The 20202-nt window shown below is 46.6% G+C and overlaps 1 protein-coding gene across 1 annotated transcript in view; it reads left to right on the plus strand.

Moving 5' to 3' along the window:
* Nucleotides 1-1064: 1064 nt before the first annotated feature.
* LOC119372111 (uncharacterized) overlaps nt 1065-20202 on the plus strand; it is a 148325-nt gene continuing 129187 nt past the window's right edge. Inside the window, exon 1 of the mRNA XM_037642573.2 lies at nt 1065-1977. Within this exon, the coding sequence (XP_037498501.1) occupies nt 1912-1977 (66 nt within the window). The 5' untranslated portion in view covers nt 1065-1911. The remainder of the gene's footprint in view (nt 1978-20202) is intronic.

Here is a 20202-nt window from a genome sequence, read left to right on the forward strand (position 1 = left end):
CACTTATAGAATGGCATATTATTGGTTATTTTACTCACTACTACTTATTTCTTTCTTTTCTCTCTTAACTTTATTCTTTTTCTTCCTTATTATTATTATTATTATTATTATTATTATTATTATATTATTATTATTATTATTATTATTATTATTATTATTATTATTATTACACGCATTCCAGTCCTTTCTTTTAACTGCAACAGTCACAGAAACGTATATACATATGCATGTGAACAGGCCTAGCTGTCTCGCAGCCAGCCCCTGTCGTTCGTATTTTCTGCATGAGATGCTAGAAACAACACTCTGAGCTATAGAGACGTCGCTTACAGACTGCTGCTTCCGTGGCACTGAGCGTGTGCCTACAGCACAAACGTGACCGTTTTTATCAGACTCACTGCGTTAGAAATAATACCGTTTATGAGACAAAAAAGAGACGCACCGGCATGGCTTTTATGAACTGGGCACCCAGGCTGTAAATGCCCACGCGGTTCAGTGTAGTACTTTGATTCGATGTCGTTTATTTAAATGCCGGGTCAAAACATCGAGTACAAATAGCACGAAGTAACGCGTATCCTACACTCCAAAATGCAATCGTATCGTTGTTGCAAACATAGGCATGCGCAGGCGCCGCAGGGTTACCCTTCAGGGAGGGCGAAGATTCATCGCAGCCCCCCCCCCCCTATTACGTCAAAGTATGGGGCAGACTATGCCCCCCCCCCCCTTAGATGACGGCCCCCCCCCCCTGCATCCCCCCTCCCCGTGCGCGCGCCGATGGTTGCAAAGTAGCAAAAACTCCAGCACACCTTCGCTTTCGCTTTTGGCAAAGGCCGCGAAGGGCGCCTCCGCCAACCACCCGCGCGAAACCGAAACTCAAAACAACGCAAAACACAAAAAGCGCGCGCGCGCTAACCGTGACGTCACTCTTCTAGCAAACGTCACGATTCCGTCACGGCCAACTCTCGACCAATGGGGGAAGCGGGCGGCGCTGTCGCTTTCGGTTTTGGCGGACGCGCGCGCAATCGGCCGCCGCCGCTTGAGCGTCAGTCGCGTCTCGCAATTCGGCCGCCACAGGTGGTGTCGTAGTAGTCGGTGTGGGACAGTGCGAGAAGCCGCTGCCGTCGAACTGGTTTTCTCGCGTCTTCGTCCACAAGCTGCGGTCGGTGCAAGACGTGCGAGTAAGCAGCGATTCCCGAGTACGATAACGAAGTTTCCGAGGCGAAAAAAAAGAGAGAAGCGTGTGTTTTTTCCCCGTGCCGCCGACCGAGAAGACGACAACCCTAAGAGTCGCCGGAGGAGCTAGAAGAAGAAACTAGGCTCTACCCACTATCGAAGATCGATTTGGGAAGGGGGGGCGGCTCCACACGACACCGAAGCACGAACGTACCGTGTGCCGCGAGGAAAGAAAAAAAGAAATAACGAGCCATGCTTCGACGTCGACGATTCCCAGACACCGCGATCCCAGCGCAACGAGATAGACAGCACAGGCGTCGCTGAGAAAACGTCGTCTTGTCTTCGAACCCGGTGTGTACATCCTACTTCACAGCAACTACACTTTTGCCTTCCTCGTGTGAATCATCTAGAAGAAGCACGTCGGCACGAAGTCTCCCGTTACAATACGCCTGTGTGTTTTCCCTGTGTGTTTCATCTGATTCCGATATAATAATCGGTGCGTTTGCTACTTTCGGTTTGTGTCGGAAACCGTGGTTGTTTCTACGCCTTCGTGTCGTCGCCGACTTGCCGGTGTTGTTGCTTGCCTGCCGTGGGCTCAAGCCAGTGATTTTTTTCTTTTTTAATCTTGCTGCAGTGGTGGTTCTGTGTCCGCTGTCGTATGTGGCCGAGCTTTGGCTAAATAAGGACTTTTTTTGGTCCTCCTCAAAAAGTTTGCGTGAACTTGACGACTGAGAAGAAGTCATGGAGCGAGCTACGTCGACTGTCACCTCCGTCCTCCTCGTCGCCCTGTGCTTCGCAATGGTCAGGGTAAGTGAGAAAAGTTATTTGTATTTCTGTACAACTGCTACACCCTTCGTGCATATTATCTTTTTTCTCGTTTGTTTGTTGCGAACTTCGACGCACCAGAACTTGCTACAAAGAATCGCAGCGCCACCAAACGTAGATTTTTTTTTTTTCACTAATGAGCAAGCGGTCGGATAACGGGATCTTTAGAGTTATTCGCCAGACGTTTTGGATGAAAACACACCTTTTATTATTATGGTGTTTTTTTAACATACATAAACGTCCCGAGGCAGAAATCCCTGCGTTTTCCTTTATTTTTTTTTCTTCTGTTTCCAACAAATCTTGTCACATTTCAGTCATTTCGGCGTAGTGTGAAGACCTATTCGAAATACACGTCATTTCTGTTTGATTTGTATTTCCTGATCGCCGAGAGTATGTCGTGGTTGTGAAGGTTAACCGAGTTTGACATCTCCCAGTGGCACATCGCGCTACATTTCGTGGTTTTCTATAATAATATTCACGCCTCCTAGCATCATAAACCCTTCCTGCCAACATTCAACCACAGGAAAGCTGCGTGCCTGAATTAAATGTACGGCAATTATAACTGCCTACAAGCTGATCCACATGTTCACTGTGTCTGTAGAACCTACGCAGTTTTTTTTTTGTTGTTTTGTTTTCGTCCCTTTTCCGTCACTACATTTCGTACTCCGAGCGGCAATAATGTAGTCGAGTGCTCCCCGGAACAACCCGATTAGGTAAAACTATTAGAAAACAAGAAGGAGCTGGCTACAGCGATAAGCAACGCGTGCGTATGATTGGCACGCCGACTGGCGAAAAAATATAAAAAGCGCGCATCACGCGATACCAATATTCAGCGAATCGGCAGCATCGGTGGCAACCATATAATTTTTACTATCAAAACAAAAGTATGCACAATTATGCACGTATGGTACCTTTTATAATTGCTCTGTGGCGCGAGTCCAAACGCAGTTACGCCGTCCTACATAAAAAAAAGCCGGCAGATCCCACGCATTGTGGGAATCGATGTAATGCGAAGCAGCCAGCAAAGAGCTGCATACATCGCCTTCTATGTCATTGAGGAAAATGCGTGTCATGGTTTTCATGTTAACTCCGATTATTTATGTTCGTCACGCAGTAACGTCGCGCAATACCAAGTTGGGGGTCGATAAACCTAGAGAAACGGCCGCCAGGGCACCATGAGCGTGGCACGTAAGTCATGCTGTACATGACATGTATGTCATGAATTTCATGTTAACTCGTGTTATTTATGTTCGTCACACAGTCACGTCGCGCAAGACCAATTCCGGGGTAGATCAAGCTAGCGAAACGGCCGCCAGCGCCCCATGAGCGTGGCACGTAAGTCATGCTGTACATGACATGCGTGTCATGATTTTCATGATAACTCGTGTTATTTATGTTCGTCACACGGTCACGTCGCAAGATACCAATTTTGGTGTATATCAATCTAGCGAACGGCCGCCAGCGCCCCATGAGCGTGGCACGTAAGTCATGCTGTACATGACATGCGTGTCATGATTTTCATGATAACTCGTGTTATTTATGTTCGTCACACGGTCACGTCGGAAGAGACCGATATTGGTGTATATCAATCTAGCGAAACGGCCGCCAGCGCCCCATGAGCGTGGCACGTAAGTCATGCTGTACATGACATGCGTGTCATGATTTTCATGATAACTGGTGTTATTTATGTTCGTCACACGGTCACGTCGGAAGAGACCAATATTGGTGTATATCAAGCTAGCGAAACGGCCGCCAGCGCCCCATGAGCGTGGCACGTAAGTCATGCTGTACGTGACACGCGTGTCATGCTTTTCATGATAACTCGTGTTAATTATGTTCGCCACACGGTCACGTCGCAAGATACCAATTTCGGTGCATATCAATCTAGCGAAACGGCCGCCAGCACCCCATGAGCGTGGCACGTAAGTCATGCTGTACATGACATGCGTGTCATGATTTTGATGATAACTCGTGTTATTTATGTTCGTCACACGGTCACGTCGCAAGATACCAATTTTGGTGTATATCAATCTAGCGAAACGGCCGCCAGCGCCCCATGAGCGTGGCACGTAAGTCATGCTGTACATGACATGCGTGTCATGATTTTCATGATAACTCGTGTTATTTATGTTCGTCACACGGTCACGTCGCAAGATACCAATTTCGGTGCATATCAATCTAGCGAAACGGCCGCCAGCGCCGCATGAGCGTGGCACGTAAGTCACGCTGTACATGACATGCGTGTCATCATTTTCATGATAACTCGTGTTATTTATGTTCGTCACACGGTCACGTCAGAAGAGACCAATATTGGTGTATATCAAGCTAGCGAAACGGCCGCCAGCGCCCCGTGAGCGTGGCACGTAAGTCATGCTGTACATGACATGCGTGTCATGATTTTCATGATAACTCGTGTTATCTATGTTCGTCACACGGTCACGTCGCAAGATACCAATTTTGGTGTATATCAATCTAGCGAAACGGCCGCCAGCGCCCCATGAGCGTGGCACGTAAGTCATGCTGTACGTGACACGCGTGTCATGATTTTCATGATAACTCGTGTTATTTATGTTCGCCACACGGTCACGTCGCAAGATACCAATTTCGGTGCATATCAATCTAGCGAAACGGCCGCCAGCGCCCCATGAGCGTGGCACGTAAGTCATGCTGTACATGACATGCGTGTCATGATTTTGATGATAACTCGTGTTATTTATGTTCGTCACACGGTCACGTCGCAAGATACCAATTTTGGTGTATATCAATCTAGCGAAACGGCCGCCAGCGCCCCATGAGCGTGGCACGTAAGTCATGCTGTACATGACATGCGTGTCATGATTTTCATGATAACTCGTGTTATTTATGTTCGTCACACGGTCACGTCGCAAGATACCAATTTCGGTGCATATCAATCTAGCGAAACGGCCGCCAGCGCCCCATGAGCGTGGCACGTAAGTCACGCTGTACATGACATGCGTGTCATGATTTTCATGATAACTCGTGTTATTTATGTTCGTCACACGGTCACGTCGCAAGATACCAATTTTGGTGTATATCAATCTAGCGAAACGGCCGCCAGCACCCCATGAGCGTGGCACGTAAGTCATGCTGTACATGACATGCGTGTCATGATTTTCATGATAACTCGTGTTATTTATGTTCGTCACACGGTCACGTCGGAAGAGACCAATATTGGTGTATATCAAGCTAGCGAAACGGCCGCCAGCGCACCATGAGCGTGGCACGTAAGTCATGCTGTACATGACATGCGTGTCATGATTTTCATGATAACTCGTGTTATTTATGTTCGTCACACGGTCACGTCGCAAGAAACCAATTTCGGTGTATATCAAGCTAGCGAAACGGCCGCCAGCGCACCATGAGCGTTGCATGTAAATCATGCTGTACATGACATTCGTTTCATGATTTTCATGTTATGACTTGTCATTTATGTTCGTCATACAGTCATGTTACGCCATACCAATTTTGGTGCACATTCGATTAACCAAGCGACCAGGAAAGCACGAAGTCGTAGGCGGCTAGATAGATAGATAGATAGATAGATAGATAGATAGATAGATAGATAGATAGATAGATAGATAGATAGATAGATAGATAGATAGATAGATAGATAGATAGATAGATAGATAGATAGATAGATAGATAGATACGGTCAAAGTCGCAGAAGTTCGCTAAGAAATGCTTCGCATTTAAAAACGAGTCTGTCTTGCGCATCTGTGAATGACGGCAGTGCTAACACAAATTAGCGTTGATCCGTGACAATGTGTGTGCGTGTGTGATTTTCAAAACTATGCTGATGCGTGCTATTCCTCCTATAGCAGTACTGCTATGTCTCTATTACCACATACTGCCAAGAAAATTGTAACACATTTTCATTTGTTTAAGAAAGCCAAATTGACAACTACCCGTTTGTAGCGCGAAGTCACAATGAAATCGATACGGATTTCTCAGAAAGAAAGCTTCTTGGCTGCCGAAAGATTCGTCCTGGTCCGGGAATGGAACCCGCAACCAACGCGTTTCCGGGGTGGTCTCTCTACAAATTGAGATAACCGGGAAGCTAGCGGTTGGCAGCGCGAGTGCGAATTAATTAATCGACAACTCGGGACGCATGGACACAGAATATTGCATATGAGAATGAGTTCTGCGGAATCCCACAAGGTGGCTAGACGGTTAAAAAGGGAAATTTTATTTTCTTTTGTTCCTTTACTGTATTTATTCTGTATTTGTAATGAAACTTCGTTAGATTGACAGCATCAGTAAATAGATAAAATAATAGACGAATAAACCTCGAAGAAAGGCTATTTCGAGCTATAACTGTGGAAAATTGCCACTGTGAAGAGACAGAGGCGAAAACGGAATGCGTTGTTTCGCACGAACGCAAGAGCGCACTCACGGAATTCTGCGCGAGCCGCGCACGGGGTTAAAAAGCAAAAAAAAAAAATCAAATGAAAGAAAACAGTCGACTGCAACATTCACGCGTTACGTGTCGAAGATAATAGGCTTACCGGCTGAGACCCCACACGGCGGATAAACGGCGGTTGTACTTCTACAGAGATTAACATAATCGCGGTAGAAGAAAAGTCTAGAGTCTGAGAACCTGTCTTTTTTGGAGGAAGCAGTTCTTTCACCTTGAAACGTTGCGCAGACGCAAGTGAAAGAAAAGCAAGGCTAGTTGGTTGCAATTCGATCCTTTTCTAAGGCTCTCTGAGAGCAAAATACGTATGGGTTACAGGAAACCACAAGGACACCATTGGCGTAGCCGGAAGGGGGGGGGGTTACAACCCCCCTCCCCGAAAATTTTTAGTTTTGCATGTGCATATATAGACGCACACACACAAACGCACGCACGAACCATACACAGAACATGGTGGCTGAGCTCCCCCCCCCCCTCCCTCCCAGAGAGACATCTCCGGCTACTCTACTGAAGGACACGTTGTCGGGCTAGACGGTTGGGATTCGTTACACGGATCAGCGCAACACGACAGGGACCGAGAGAGAAGACACAAACGGAGCGCTATATTTCAACGAAAAGCTTTATATTGTGACCACACGAGCTATTTATGCAGAGGCAGCGGACCGATAACAAAGCCAACTGAACAACAAACAAAGATAGTGTACAGAACTCGAACATGTCGTCACTGCGATCAGAACGTGTCTTGTAACTTCAAAGCGAGGAATCTAGAAATCTCTTTTCTTTGCGGTTCCTACTAGTACAAAACGACAGCATTGGTCACAGGCGAGTGATTATTGTGCGAAAAGGTACACACCAAAGGTAAATGGCTGCATGTGTAACGGGAAGCAAAAACGCCAGGGCCCGTTAGCGTCCCCAAAGCGATATGCTTCTAAACCCGTCACACGAGGTAAGAGACAAAATACGTTACGTTAGCACGCAAAATATTTGTTGGCTAGCTCGCACATGCACGTCCGCGTGGGTCAGCTATCAGTGTACACGCCCTGGTGGGTATCTAAGGATTAATTGCGACCACCTGGTGGGCTATCACGTGCACACAAATGGCAGTACGCGAACGTCTCGCAATCTGCTTCTACCGGAATAGGACCACAGCGAGTCCGTTCGCTGGAGCGACGCGATAGCGCATTGCATGATTAGCGCCAGCCGGCGCCTATATAACTAACTGCGCAGTGCCGCCGGGGCGCGCGTTTTGGTATCAGCGGCGGCGGTATTACAGATGCTCGGAGTTTCGTTTTTCCTTCTATCCGTAACGAGCGTGAAGCTGAGCGTGAAGACGCCTACGTAACGAAATGGACCGACACAGTTTCGAGCTTTCAAGTGTTGGTCGCAGTACAAAAGCAGGATAGACGAACATTCATGTAATCCTGATCATTCGTTCACTTACTTGTGCCCTATTTCCTGTCAGTACGAGGCAACATGGCAGGCGTTCTCGTTTAATCTGAAGCCGACTGTACTGCGGCGCCTAGGCTCTATAAGTCGGCAGAACAGGTGATTATTCGTTGACGAATATTTTTTTTTAACAGGGAAGCTGTTCAAGGTCACTGTAATTTGTCTGTCGGAAACAGAAATGATCATCATCATGAATCGGAACGCACTCTCTACATCCTCTTCTTCGTCTTTGTCCTCTTCCACTTGGCTCCCAGAACACGTGCGCCGATTTCTGCTGAGTGGCCTGTACTAACCCTGATGGGTGAGACAACGAGTACAGTCTCGGCTGGTTTTTGCCGTTGCCGTCGCCGTCATGTCCCGTATTTGTGTGTATTTATATATATATATATATATATATATATATATATATATATAGAGAGAGAGAGAGAGAGAGAGAGGAGAGAGAAAGAGGAGAAGAAAAAGAATTTCTTAGCTAAAAAAAGTTCTTCACCAGGCGAATTCGAACCCGCTTACCCTCGACACGAAGGCGAGCATTCTAACCACTCGGCTATCCAGGCACGCTAGCAGACTCGGAGCATATGCCATGTATAGTATAGTGTAGCAAGCGGGCGGGAAAGCGAAGTGAGCGTGATGAGGAGGAGGGAAAGGAGGAGGGGAGAGAGTAAAGCATAGCGTAGAAAGAATGAGAAAGAAAGAAATAGAGAGAAAGAAATGCGGAAAGAGAAGGAAAGAGAGTGAGAGAGGTAAAGAAGAGGATAGAAAGAAGGAGGAAGCAAGCGAGAAATAGGGAATGTGAGAGAGAAAGGGATGAAACTGGAAGAAAGATAGAAAAAGAAAGAGAGAGAAATAAAGAAATAAACAGAAAAAAAGACAGGAAAAAAACAGAGAGAAGGAAAGAAATGGAGGAAGAAAGAAAGAGAATACTTGCGTTCGACGGATCGTTTGACGAGCCGCGTTCGAGGACCAACGTCAAAAGCATTATATTTCTGTGCTCGAAATTAATACAACCTAAAACAAGTTGCGCATGCATTTTGAGCCGACGATTTGATCCTTTTGATGTAAAAATGGAACACGACTGACTGCACAGCAGTTATTTAATAACGTGCCAATTACGATTAATGAGTGAAACCCCATAAACCAAGACAACACTTCATTTTCTTTTAATGTAATATCCGAGCGCCTTGGAATTACGTCGTGAGAATTTGACGCATTCGAAGACAGTCGATCATAATTCGCGCCTGAAGGGGTTATCAGCGCGACCACATACGTAAATCGTCATAACGCTCAAAAAAGAAAGGAAAAAAACTAGATGAAGGCCGTTAAATAGACAGCGTTGCCCCAAACAATGTTCAATCCAGACTTCGCGATCAGGGCAAACAATGAGAACATACCGGAGGTTGATCGTGATGAAACGAATCCCCCGTCTCGCGTCCCGTGCGACGGAAGGGAAAATGGGTTAATTAAACCGGCGGCAGTGCTTATTAACAAATGACTCGGAGCTCGCGAAGAAGAAAGTTCGAAACGCGTCTATCTCTACGAGTCACGATAAAAAGCACGCAGCGTTACGCGTCTTGCGAGGAGAGCGCACTCTTCTTCTTCTACTGGGCTGTACATACACGAAGCGCGATCCTTGACCTCTGACCTCTTAGCGCTTTAGTCATAACACGGGGGTGAGGGAGGGACGGGGGTTACAACGAACGAGACGCAGAAAGCGAGCTTACGTAGAGAGCGAAAGCTCACGTGACCCACAAACGCGCCACCTGTTATCGCCCCTGTCCTACCGCGCGAGTTCCGGAATTATATCTATGTTTTGTTTATTTCGTAGCTAATTAACCGGCGGCATCGCCATGCGGCCTTATAACCTCGCTTGGCTGGATTAATGACGATTAGCCGGGAGAGTGAATCATGTGAGCCTGTACGTATAAGCGAGTCGTTTCCGTGACTTCGTCCATTCTGGCTGCCAAAAAAAAGAGGCATATGAAAAAAAAGAAAGAAAATCACTTAATCTCTCGGCTAGACAGGTTTCCTTCAGAGCAGGACTCTCTTCCTCATATGCGTGCGCAGAGTTATCTTTTTTGATTGTGTGTGTGAGGGGGGGGGGGTGAAGTTTTGCGGCAGTCTCCCCCCCCCCTTCTCGGCTCATCCCGACCCCCTCCCCACTGAGACCTGTACAATCAAAACGCTGTTCAAAGGGCGAAGTATGGGGGGGGGAGGGGGGGGGCAGGGGGAGTCCCTTTACCCCCCACCACCTTCCCTGTGCGCACACTTATGCTCTTCCTTATAGGCATGGGAGGCCAGATGCCACATCATTTTATTTCTATCTGTTGCTCATATGAGGACGTTTCACGTCGTTCACTTGGAACCTATGAATTTGGTTGTTCTTTTTCAATGTTTTTAATTTCTTTCTTTTCTAAAAGATTTGGAGCTATCTTTAGCGCCGGAGAACTTGGAGATCCGAAGAGAGCGGCTTATACACAGCCGACCTCTATTGGCTTCTCTGAGAAGCTTTGGATTGGAAGCGTAAGTGGATTAAGCGCACAGCTAACACCGAGCGGGAATATCTATAATCCGCTTAGCGCACTGAATTCGGCATTTGATCCTTGCCACGCGAAATAGAAACTGTCAGCAACGACGTGCGCGAGAATCAAAAGGTCGTTTTTGCAAAGCGCTGCCAGCGCTCTCCTCTCTCGAAGGATTATGTCCGTTTTGACAGCTTAGACAGGATACACGTGTCTTTTTTTTTTTTTGTTGGTTGTTTGTTTGTTGGTTTCTGTTGCGAAGGTGTTCATTTCTAAGAAAGCAATCGCATTAAAGTACAAAAAAAGAGACAGTGATTGCTATCTCCTCCCTCAACCTCCAGATAATTGAAACCGTCAACACTAATCAAGATTATTAAACTTGTTGCGTCAGTCCTAACTCCTCGTGAGCCGATGCGTCATATCGAAAGCGAGAACAATATGGGATTACGCACGACGCTTACCCAAGCGCCTCCAATGTAATATTAATTGTTCGGGTTTTGCGCCCCAAAACCACGATATGATTACGAGGGACACCGTAGTGGAGGGCTCCGGAAATTTCGACCACCTGGGGTTCTTTAACGTGCACCTAAATGTAAGTACACGAGCCTTTAGCGTTCCGTCTCCATCAAAATGCGGCCGCCGCGGCAGGAATTCGATCCCGCGACCTTCGGGTCAGCAACCGAGCACCGTATCCGCTAGACCACCGTGGCGGGTAGCGCCGCCAAAGGCTTCAATGTCAAAAGCAGGTGCAACATAGACCATACTCGATCAGGCTTAGCTACAAAACACTCGTGCCGATTTCCCAGATGTAGGAAGGCCTCCTATTTTAATATCCATATAAACTTAAGTTCTCTCGATGAAATATCGGTGCCCATCAGGGCCAGAGTCTCATGCTTCGACGCTTTTGAATCGTTTTGAACATACCTACAATTTATGAAAGGTATGCGGCGCGTTTCCGCAGGCATCAATATCTACGTGAACACGAATGATAGTAATGTCCAGAAAAAAGAAAAACGTGTCGCGAAAGACGACCAGGACGTACAGAAGGTGATATTAGGTGGTATGTATATGTGTGTGCGCGCTAAAAAATTATGGCATTAATGAAAGAGCAACGTTGCATGACTGCATGGTATTACATTTTCATTATCTTTTTCGTTCCATTAATCTGGCGTTAAACTTTTCGGGATCCACAGTCTTTTTTATCCGTGTTTAGTTTTTTTTATTCGCTTTTCTCTCTCTCTCTCTCTGTGTGTTTTTATTTCTTTTTTTTTTTTGCGATTGTACGTCGATGTTGTTATCCATCGTTTCGGAGTCGGTGTACACAACTTTCCCTTTTTCAACTCGCTACAAACCTCTGCAGGCGCTGAATATACTTTCCTCGCTTTCTTTCCCTTTTTTTTTTTTTGTGCGTGTGTCGAAAGGTCAGGTAGGTACGAAGATCCCACATCCTGCGTACGCAAAACCTGTGCGAAGTCGCCGAGCAAGACCCTCGGTCTTCAAAAACCGGCATTCCGGTGTGGCGCCGAAACGATGCGAAAAAGCGAATCTGCAAAAGTTAAAAAAAAAAAAACATACGCCCGCCGAATTCTTCCTTTTCGAAGAGTCGCACGAAGGCATGCGGGAAAGCTTGTCTCTTCGCGACGCAGTCTGCGAGTATCGGGGAGATAGGTGATATCGATCACGGACGGGAAAGACGAAGTAGCCATCAAGTGAGCCTTGCACGCCGTGGTGCCCTCGTTCGTGTCGCAGGAAGCCTTGAGGCATGTTATGCAGCTAGTACGACGTGTAGCCCAGGGGGCGACGGACGCGGAAGGGCGGTAGGAGGGCTGTTAACGGATTCACTCTCAAGGAGCAATGACACTTTGTGTGTACACATACGTTATACAGTGTCGTCAATACCCGAAGGTCGCGGGATCGAATCCCGGCCGCGGCCGCTGCATTTTCGATGGAGGCGAAAATGCTCGAGGCCCGTGTACCTGGATTTAGGTGCACCTTAAACAACACCAGATGGTCAAAAATTTCCGGAGCCCTCCACTACGGCGTCCCTCATAATCATATAGTGGTTTTGGGACGTTAAACCCCAACAATTAGTGTCGTCAGTAGATTTGCCTCTCGCAATGAGACATTGATCCCTAATGCATGCGACTAAATTGTAGATAAGCCTTGCATTGACGTCACTGAAACCGCCGTGTTTGACCACCAGAATTTGGTAACGCGAAGTTTACGATGTCACATTAATGTTACCAGAACATGCACACGCGGCTTCTTTCGTTGTGGCGTTGCTGTCGCGTCGTTATCACATTTAAGCGAGTTAACCGCAACTTGTTTGTCACCAAAGCCGCCATCGTGAAGAGCTAGTAATACGTTCAGAAGCTGTGTCATGACAGGGCGTCCTCGTTGGAGACGCGGCTTATGCCATTTCTGTGCACTATTTACAAGGAAGAGACCACGAACACTGAGCTTACAGGTAATTAAATACTCTTTTTAACTAAAATTCTGTTGATGTCACTTCTGGGTGAAACATTTAGGTACACACAAGATGGCTTTGGCGAAGGCAGTACCGTGTTTAACGAGACGTTAGTCTCGGGGCTTTTCGCAGGAATTTCGACATATTTTAAAATCTTTTGTAGGAATGCTTTACGCCAGCAGGTACCTATTCCATGTAATTTGTGTTGGTCGTTGAATTAGTTTTATGAAATATGGCGCGACTGACTAGCCAAGTGGACTAACCCTGGAATAATTAGATAATTCGCACGTTTTAATTGCGAATAATTGCTATAAAATACACTATAATATATTATAACGCTTTCAGCTCGCTTTAAATTGAGTCTCCAGAACCTTGGCATCAAATTATGTAAATTTCGCGCATTTCTAGGCGGTCGATCATAACGCGTGCGTGATGTAGCTATGAAAACTGCATCAATTCCAGAAAAAAAAAAGCGCGGTCAAGTAATGCGGAACCATTCTCGTCGCATAAAAAATCTCTTCCCGGCTTCTCCAGTGGACTGGATTACGGCAGCTTGCCAAGCTTCTCATTAGAGGTGGCCGCGCACGTGACGTTATTACGTCTTCTACAGAACTCATTTCTCAACTCATTCTTAAGGCGGCACGTGCAGACCTTGCGTAAGGATGACGCGGTATCAGTCTCACCCGTCTAACTAATTCTCCGAAAAAGAAGAAGAGGGAGAGCAGGAATATGGATGGACGTGTCTTCATGTACGACGTAACGTGCATATCGTCGCGCTGATCTTTTTGCCACGTATCCACACATTCAACGACGAGGCTTGGACGGTAGACGAAAAAAAAAATGAGGCGCTCGTTGCTGTCGCGTCGCATACAGATGAAGAACGCAGGCGCGCGGTTGCGCTACGGTTTGTACAAACACACACACACACACACACACACACACACACACACACACACACATGCTTGCTTGGTACGCACTCCGTAGTCACACATACAAATGGAAACTTACGCACAACACACACACACACACACACACACACACACACACACACACACACACAACACACACAGACACACACACACACACACACACACACACACACACACACACACACACACAGGTGGCTTGTTACACGCTGCGTACGTCTCTGAAAGAGCAAGAGCGCGAGTTCAAAGGGTCAAGTATCGCTCGAGCGCGCGAGCCAGGTGGTGATTAAGTGTTACGCGCGCTAGAGCGCGGTCACCACCGTTTCACTCTTTCCGCGTTGCGTTAATCACTCGGGCGGACACTGTTCCGCAGAAATGAGCAAATAAAGAAGAAGAAGTAATAGTAGCAGTAGAAGAAGAAGAAGAAGAAATGAAGTAGACGGGGTAAAACACGGAATAAGTAGGGCTTCTAGTTCTCCCTCTCTCGGAATGATTACAGATTCCACCGACAGGCGTCCCTTCGGAAGATGTCGAAACCCAGCAATTCTTTGTATAATACTCACACACACACACACACACACACACACACACACACACACACACACACACACACACACACACACACACACACACACACACACACACACACACGTGTACACTACGCGAGGCGGTCACCTACCTCGGAGGTGGATCCATGAGCTGAAGTCAAGTGGAAACGGTGAGGCATTCCGCCTACAAGCGAAAGAAAGAAAGAAAGAAAGAAAGAAAGAAAGAAAGAAAGAAAGAAAGAAAGAAAGAAAGAAAGAAAGAAAGAAAGAAAGAAAGAAAGAAAGAAAGAAAGAAAGAAAGAAAGAAAGAAAGAAAGAAAGAAAGAAAGCGAACGAAATGCCAGTGTGACCCGCATGCGCCGCTTGAACGAACATCCCCAACCCAGCGGCGCCACGCTGACCGACATATAAGTACCACATTCTCCCGTTCTTTTCTTGCTTTATTCATTTATTTTCCCTGGGTTTCCGCGGCCTTTGCGAACTTTCGCTCGTTACCGTAATTTTTGTGGGCCTGCAATGCACGTGGCTACAGAATAAAGACATCTCCCGTAACTCTCTTCTTGTCCCGACGGCCCCCACGTAACGTTTCTAACCTAAAAGTGTCCAAGCAACATCGTGCATCAGTTATTTTCCGTTGTCGCCCGCAGTTAGCGAATTCAATAATTAGTCACTAAATCGGTAACTAAGCAGACTTACACATAAAGGTACCGCTTTTTTTTTTTGTCCTTTGCGTAAACCGCCGCGGTGGTCAAGTGGTTATGGTTCTCGACGGCTGACTAGAAGGTCGCAGGATCGAATCCCGGCCGCGGCGGCCGCATTTCGATGGAGTTGTAATGATAGAGGCTCGTGTACTTAGATTTAGGTGCACGTTAAAAAACCCCAGGTCGTCGGCATTTGCGGTGCCCTCCACTACGGCGTCCCTCGTGAGCACATCGTGGTTCTGGGGCGTAAAACCACAACATGTTTTCACTGTACTATCTTTCCGGAAGCCATCGCGGAGCAAAGATACTTGTTTAATTTCGAACAATCCCTCTAATACGCCTAAAGACAATTCATTTTAACTCAACTGAATCTGCTCGAGCAATTCGAAAAATGACTCGTAAGTACCGTGCGACGATTCCGATGGTCTATGCAAAATAATTAGAAGAAACGTCGTCAGCACTGTAAACAGTCCTTTACCGAGTACACTTAGCATTCAATAAGCTGTCTTTAATAAACAAATACTGGGGTTTTTACGTAGCAAGACCATGTCGTGTTCATGAGCTTGCTAAAGTTGAGGCTTGGGCTAGTCTGTGCATGGTTTCAACATGGAAAGAAACACAGCAAGACTCCGACGGACCACGTGCTCTCGTCTGTTCTTCGTCTTGTGTCCCGCCAAAATTTTGCGCTCTTTCTTACCCTAGCGATTACGAGACAGGCAGAAACGGAACGATTTCGACCCCTCGCGGTTTCTTGCGTTTCATCTCCATTAATTGTAATGCGGACGCCGTGTCCAGAAATCGAACCCGCGTCCTGGCGATTATATAGGAGCGAAAGACCATAGCCGCACGCCACAGCGGCGAGTGAAAAGTTCCTGTAGAAATTTTCTCGGATGTTCACCAAATGGTGGTGGTATAACTTTATTAAAACGGACTCCGGCGATTTGCTGGTCTGGTCCCGGACCACCTAGGAGGCAGCTTCGAGGCCTTGCCGCCTCCCGGGCTTGCTGGATAGCCCACATTTAATCCTGGATATCTGAGCTGTGCAGCGCGGTATAAGCCATCGCGCCCGGAGATCCTCTGGAGAGAGAGATAATATTCTTTAATGAAAATCCCGGAGAGGTTAGCCTGGCTTGCTACTCCGGGTGTCGGGTGATGACTATGGTATATATACAATGAATCACATATTCACACAAACGGTACTGTAGACACTGCTTCTGGTTTTCTGAGTCCCACACATAGCGTGTGCTGAAGAGTGGCTCTTTCCGTCTGACATACTCTACGCGTGTCGTTCGCGTGTATACACCTCTGGGTAGCAGTGTTTTCAATTGTGCTACATGCGTCTATAGGTCCTCGTTTGCAACTTCCGCCGTTCAACGGACTCGGTCATATCGAAATTTCGGATGAGGCGGCGGGCATTCGCGCCTCTGCTTTTGATAGCATTTCGTGCAATCGCAGAAGCTTGTGAGTCTGCGCATTAAACGGCCGTAAGTTCACCTCGTAAACTGTTTAGTAAGGGCGCACTTTATTTCTCGCATTACAACAGCTATAGACGCGTGCAAGAGAACGGCGTTTCCACGTCGCCTTCTATTGCTCGCCGCTTACTGCAGCGGCTTGCACACTTCATCCATGCATGGGCTGGGTACACCCCCCCCCCCCCCTCCGACCGTCCTCGTCCGACTTTCTTCCGCCACCTCGTGTATCGTTCCTGCCCGCCTCGATTCAAGATCAGAAGGGGCGATACATACGCAATGCGCGCAACCCCCATAATCGAATAGCGTCGCGCACCGATTTCCTGCGCAACGCGCGGCCAGCGCGTTTGTTAAGAGTCGTATCGTCTGCTATACGAAGGTGCGCCGACAGTTGGGCCACTTAAGGGGCCGGCTATATCCCGAAAATCTTAGCTACGAGCTAGAAGAACTAAGGGACGAAGAAGATGAGACTATCGATACGCATTCAGGAAGCGCAGGGACAAAACATATATAGGAGAAAGATTGAAGAGGGAGAAATAAAAGAGAGAAGAAGGATAAAAGAAAGGCAGAGGTTAAACAAGGCTAAGCCCGGTTGACTACCCTACACTAGGAAAGGGAAAGAAAAGTTTAACAAGACCAGAGAAGGCGACCGTGGTTGCCGCCGACACAGTAACACTCCTGTGCTCGACGCAGCGGGTAGGTCAGTCGGCCTCGTAGCCTTCCGAAATTGCCGTAGCGCTTTCGGTGCTTTTCGCAACTGTAATGCGCTGCCCAATGGTCCGAGAATCTTGTCTACGGTGAAGGCATTTCCGTTTAGGTGATCGAAATTTGCACGTAGTTTAAGTCCATGTTTCAAAGACGGGCAGTATAGCACAGGACAGACAGATGAAAGAACGGAGAAAGGCACGCAGGTTAACCAGGAAAAAAAAAAGCCGGTTTTCTATCCTGCCTTGGAATACGAGATTTATTTATTTATATATTTATTTATTTATTTATTTATTTATTTAAATCACTACATACTCCCCGAGGGAATTATTGTAGAGGAGGTGCATTACAATGAAAGAAAGCAAGAATGAACGAATGAATTAATTAATTAATGAAGCGTTGTTTTCCATTAAACAATGATACCAACAAGATAAAGTAAACTCAATGAGGACTGCAATAACAAAACAGCCACTGAGCATCACTGTGAGCACCAGTCGCCGACGCCGGCACAGGAATTTCTGCAACGCGGTATCTTTAAGGTATTCCTCATAAAAATCAGTATCAATGCGGTTACTAGACGTACACGGTGTCTGGTACATCTGCCCACTGCCGCCAACTACACTACGTGTGTGCACCAGTGGAATTTCTAATAAAAAAAAACCATAACTAAACAATAAAGCTATCAACACCTTAGTTATCGTCAACTGGAGCACAAGGTAATGTCCCAGCTAACGTTATAATAAGCCACAAGTATTTGCTTATTTCCTAACTAGATTTTGTCTCAACTTATGCTAGTACTTAGTACACAAATGTGAGTTCCTGGTGGAACAGGACACCTTGTAGCTGGTTCGATAACCGCTACCGTGCGAGCTTTTTGTGTTGTTTTGCAGAGTGTCGATCCCAGCTAACGTTAGTGAAGCTTTTTGTTGAATATTTGTTTACTTATCTCTAGTTATCCAATTATTAGTGCCAAACGACTCTGTGTCTGACGGACACATGACCGAACATCATACACATGGTTCGATCCCAGCCGCGGCGGTCGAATTTCGATGGGGGCGGAATACCAGAAGCCGATGTGCAGGGCGATGTGAGTGCACATTAAAGAACCCCATATCGTCGGAATCATCCTCCACTACGGCGTCTACCCGATTCGCTTTGAGACGTTAAACCTCATAAATCAACCAACACCATGCAGGTCTGATAACTGCACATTCACGAGGTATTCTTGCTCTTAAAAGCAGGCTGACGTTATAGCTTGGACACGCCGTGTAATCTGGCATTCTTCCACGCCATTTTCTTCCTTCCTTCAATCTCTTCATCACTCCATATCACGCCCGCATACACGCAAGTCCAGGCGCTGCTATAAACAGCCAAAGAGGGGAAAGAAAAATGTCCCGCAATAAGACCAGGATGCTTTTTAGGAGTGACCGAACGCGTTCGCAGACCGTGCCCACTTTTCCTCGGTACTCCATGAATAGGAAACGACGATAGATGCTGTAGGTGTATAGCCACGCGATATGTGGCGTTGTCTAGGAGCAGTTTGAGTGCGCCGATCGTTTCGTAAGATTGGAGGAATGCCCTCATTTACCTCGCGGAAGTAACACCTGAGAGGTGCGCCCAAGATTAACGGGACTTCCAGACTCTCCATGGTGAAAAAAATAAAAGAAAAAGACCGAAGCGTTTGTGTGTGCAAGCGGCGCTCGTTGCGTGGGCATCTGCATTTAGCGGCGCACGGAAGCCCTCCATATTGCAAGCGAACGGTAATCTAAAGCCGCCATCTCGGAGTATAGCTTCTAGAGGAATATTGTGCTCAGGCTGTTCCGTTCGGCAGCGCACGTTCGTATTGAAGCCGTTGGCCGCAGCGTTATTTTTTCCCCTTTTTTTTTCTTTCGTCTTCGGGCGACCATTTTCTTACGTTTTCGTTTATTTGTTTGCCCTTGCCAAGAATGGGTTCATTCGTGCTTGAAATAGGGGTTACTGATGAGAAAGATTAAATCAGCGCAGACTAATAAGGTCTTCTTCTAAGCGCTTATTCTAATTATTTTGAAGGTGATACGTTCAGCCATTTACGATCGATATGTGAAAGTGGAAGCTTGTGTTTGTTGAATTTCAAGCTGAAACACAGTTCGTAGTATGCCAAAGAGTCGACACGGATTTCCTATTTTTAGGTCTTCATTCCTATATACAAAAGTTCTTGAAACTTCCCAACTTCCCGTCAAAGGTTGTGCGGAAACCTCAAGTTCTTGCGTCTTTGAATTGCCGTACCTCTTAAGGCAAGCGTAAAGAGGCGAAATCTTGAAGAAATATATAGAGAGGAGAAGTATTGAGGAGAATTTACTTGTGAATCCAACAGTGACGAGCCGATATCCCCCGTAGTTACTTCATTCTCACTCGAATAGTCTTATGTGCACATTGATCGAACTTTAAAGAAAGTTCTTAAAATATCGCTACAATACAGCGAATAAATGGCAAGAGGCCAGGTGCGGACAGCGAGAAGAAAAAAAATTGGCCGCGTATCTGCGTGCTTCGCTGCAAATGTCGTCGAAAGACGATAGTCTTCTGCCGGCCGTTTATGCGCCGTTTCAGCGCAGCCTAAGAAACACTAGGGTCTTTAGAATTACGTATCTATATATTTTCTAGTAAAGGAACACACCACCTAATACATACGTATCGATGTTGCGCCTCAGGTATGCGTAATATTTGCATTTTGATCGACAATGTTCACAAGTATGAACGCAGCTACCAGTTCAAGATGGCTGGGCGTTCAGCAAGTGCTTAAACTTTAGCCGGGTGTCTGAATCGTGTGACAGAGAGAAAGACGGAGAGACAGACCAAAATTTCAGCGTTAAAGTATCCCAGGAAGGACTATCGTCTTAAAAAGCTGCGCATCGTGCATAGCCGCAAATAGTTTATAGTAACCAGCCTACAGGGTGTATGGACGCAAATAGTGTCGCAAATGGTCGCAAATGATCACTTTTGGTCGAAAAGCGA

Source organism: Rhipicephalus sanguineus, chromosome 10 (genome assembly GCF_013339695.2).
Source record: "Rhipicephalus sanguineus isolate Rsan-2018 chromosome 10, BIME_Rsan_1.4, whole genome shotgun sequence".
Lineage (NCBI taxonomy): Eukaryota > Metazoa > Arthropoda > Arachnida > Ixodida > Ixodidae > Rhipicephalus > Rhipicephalus sanguineus.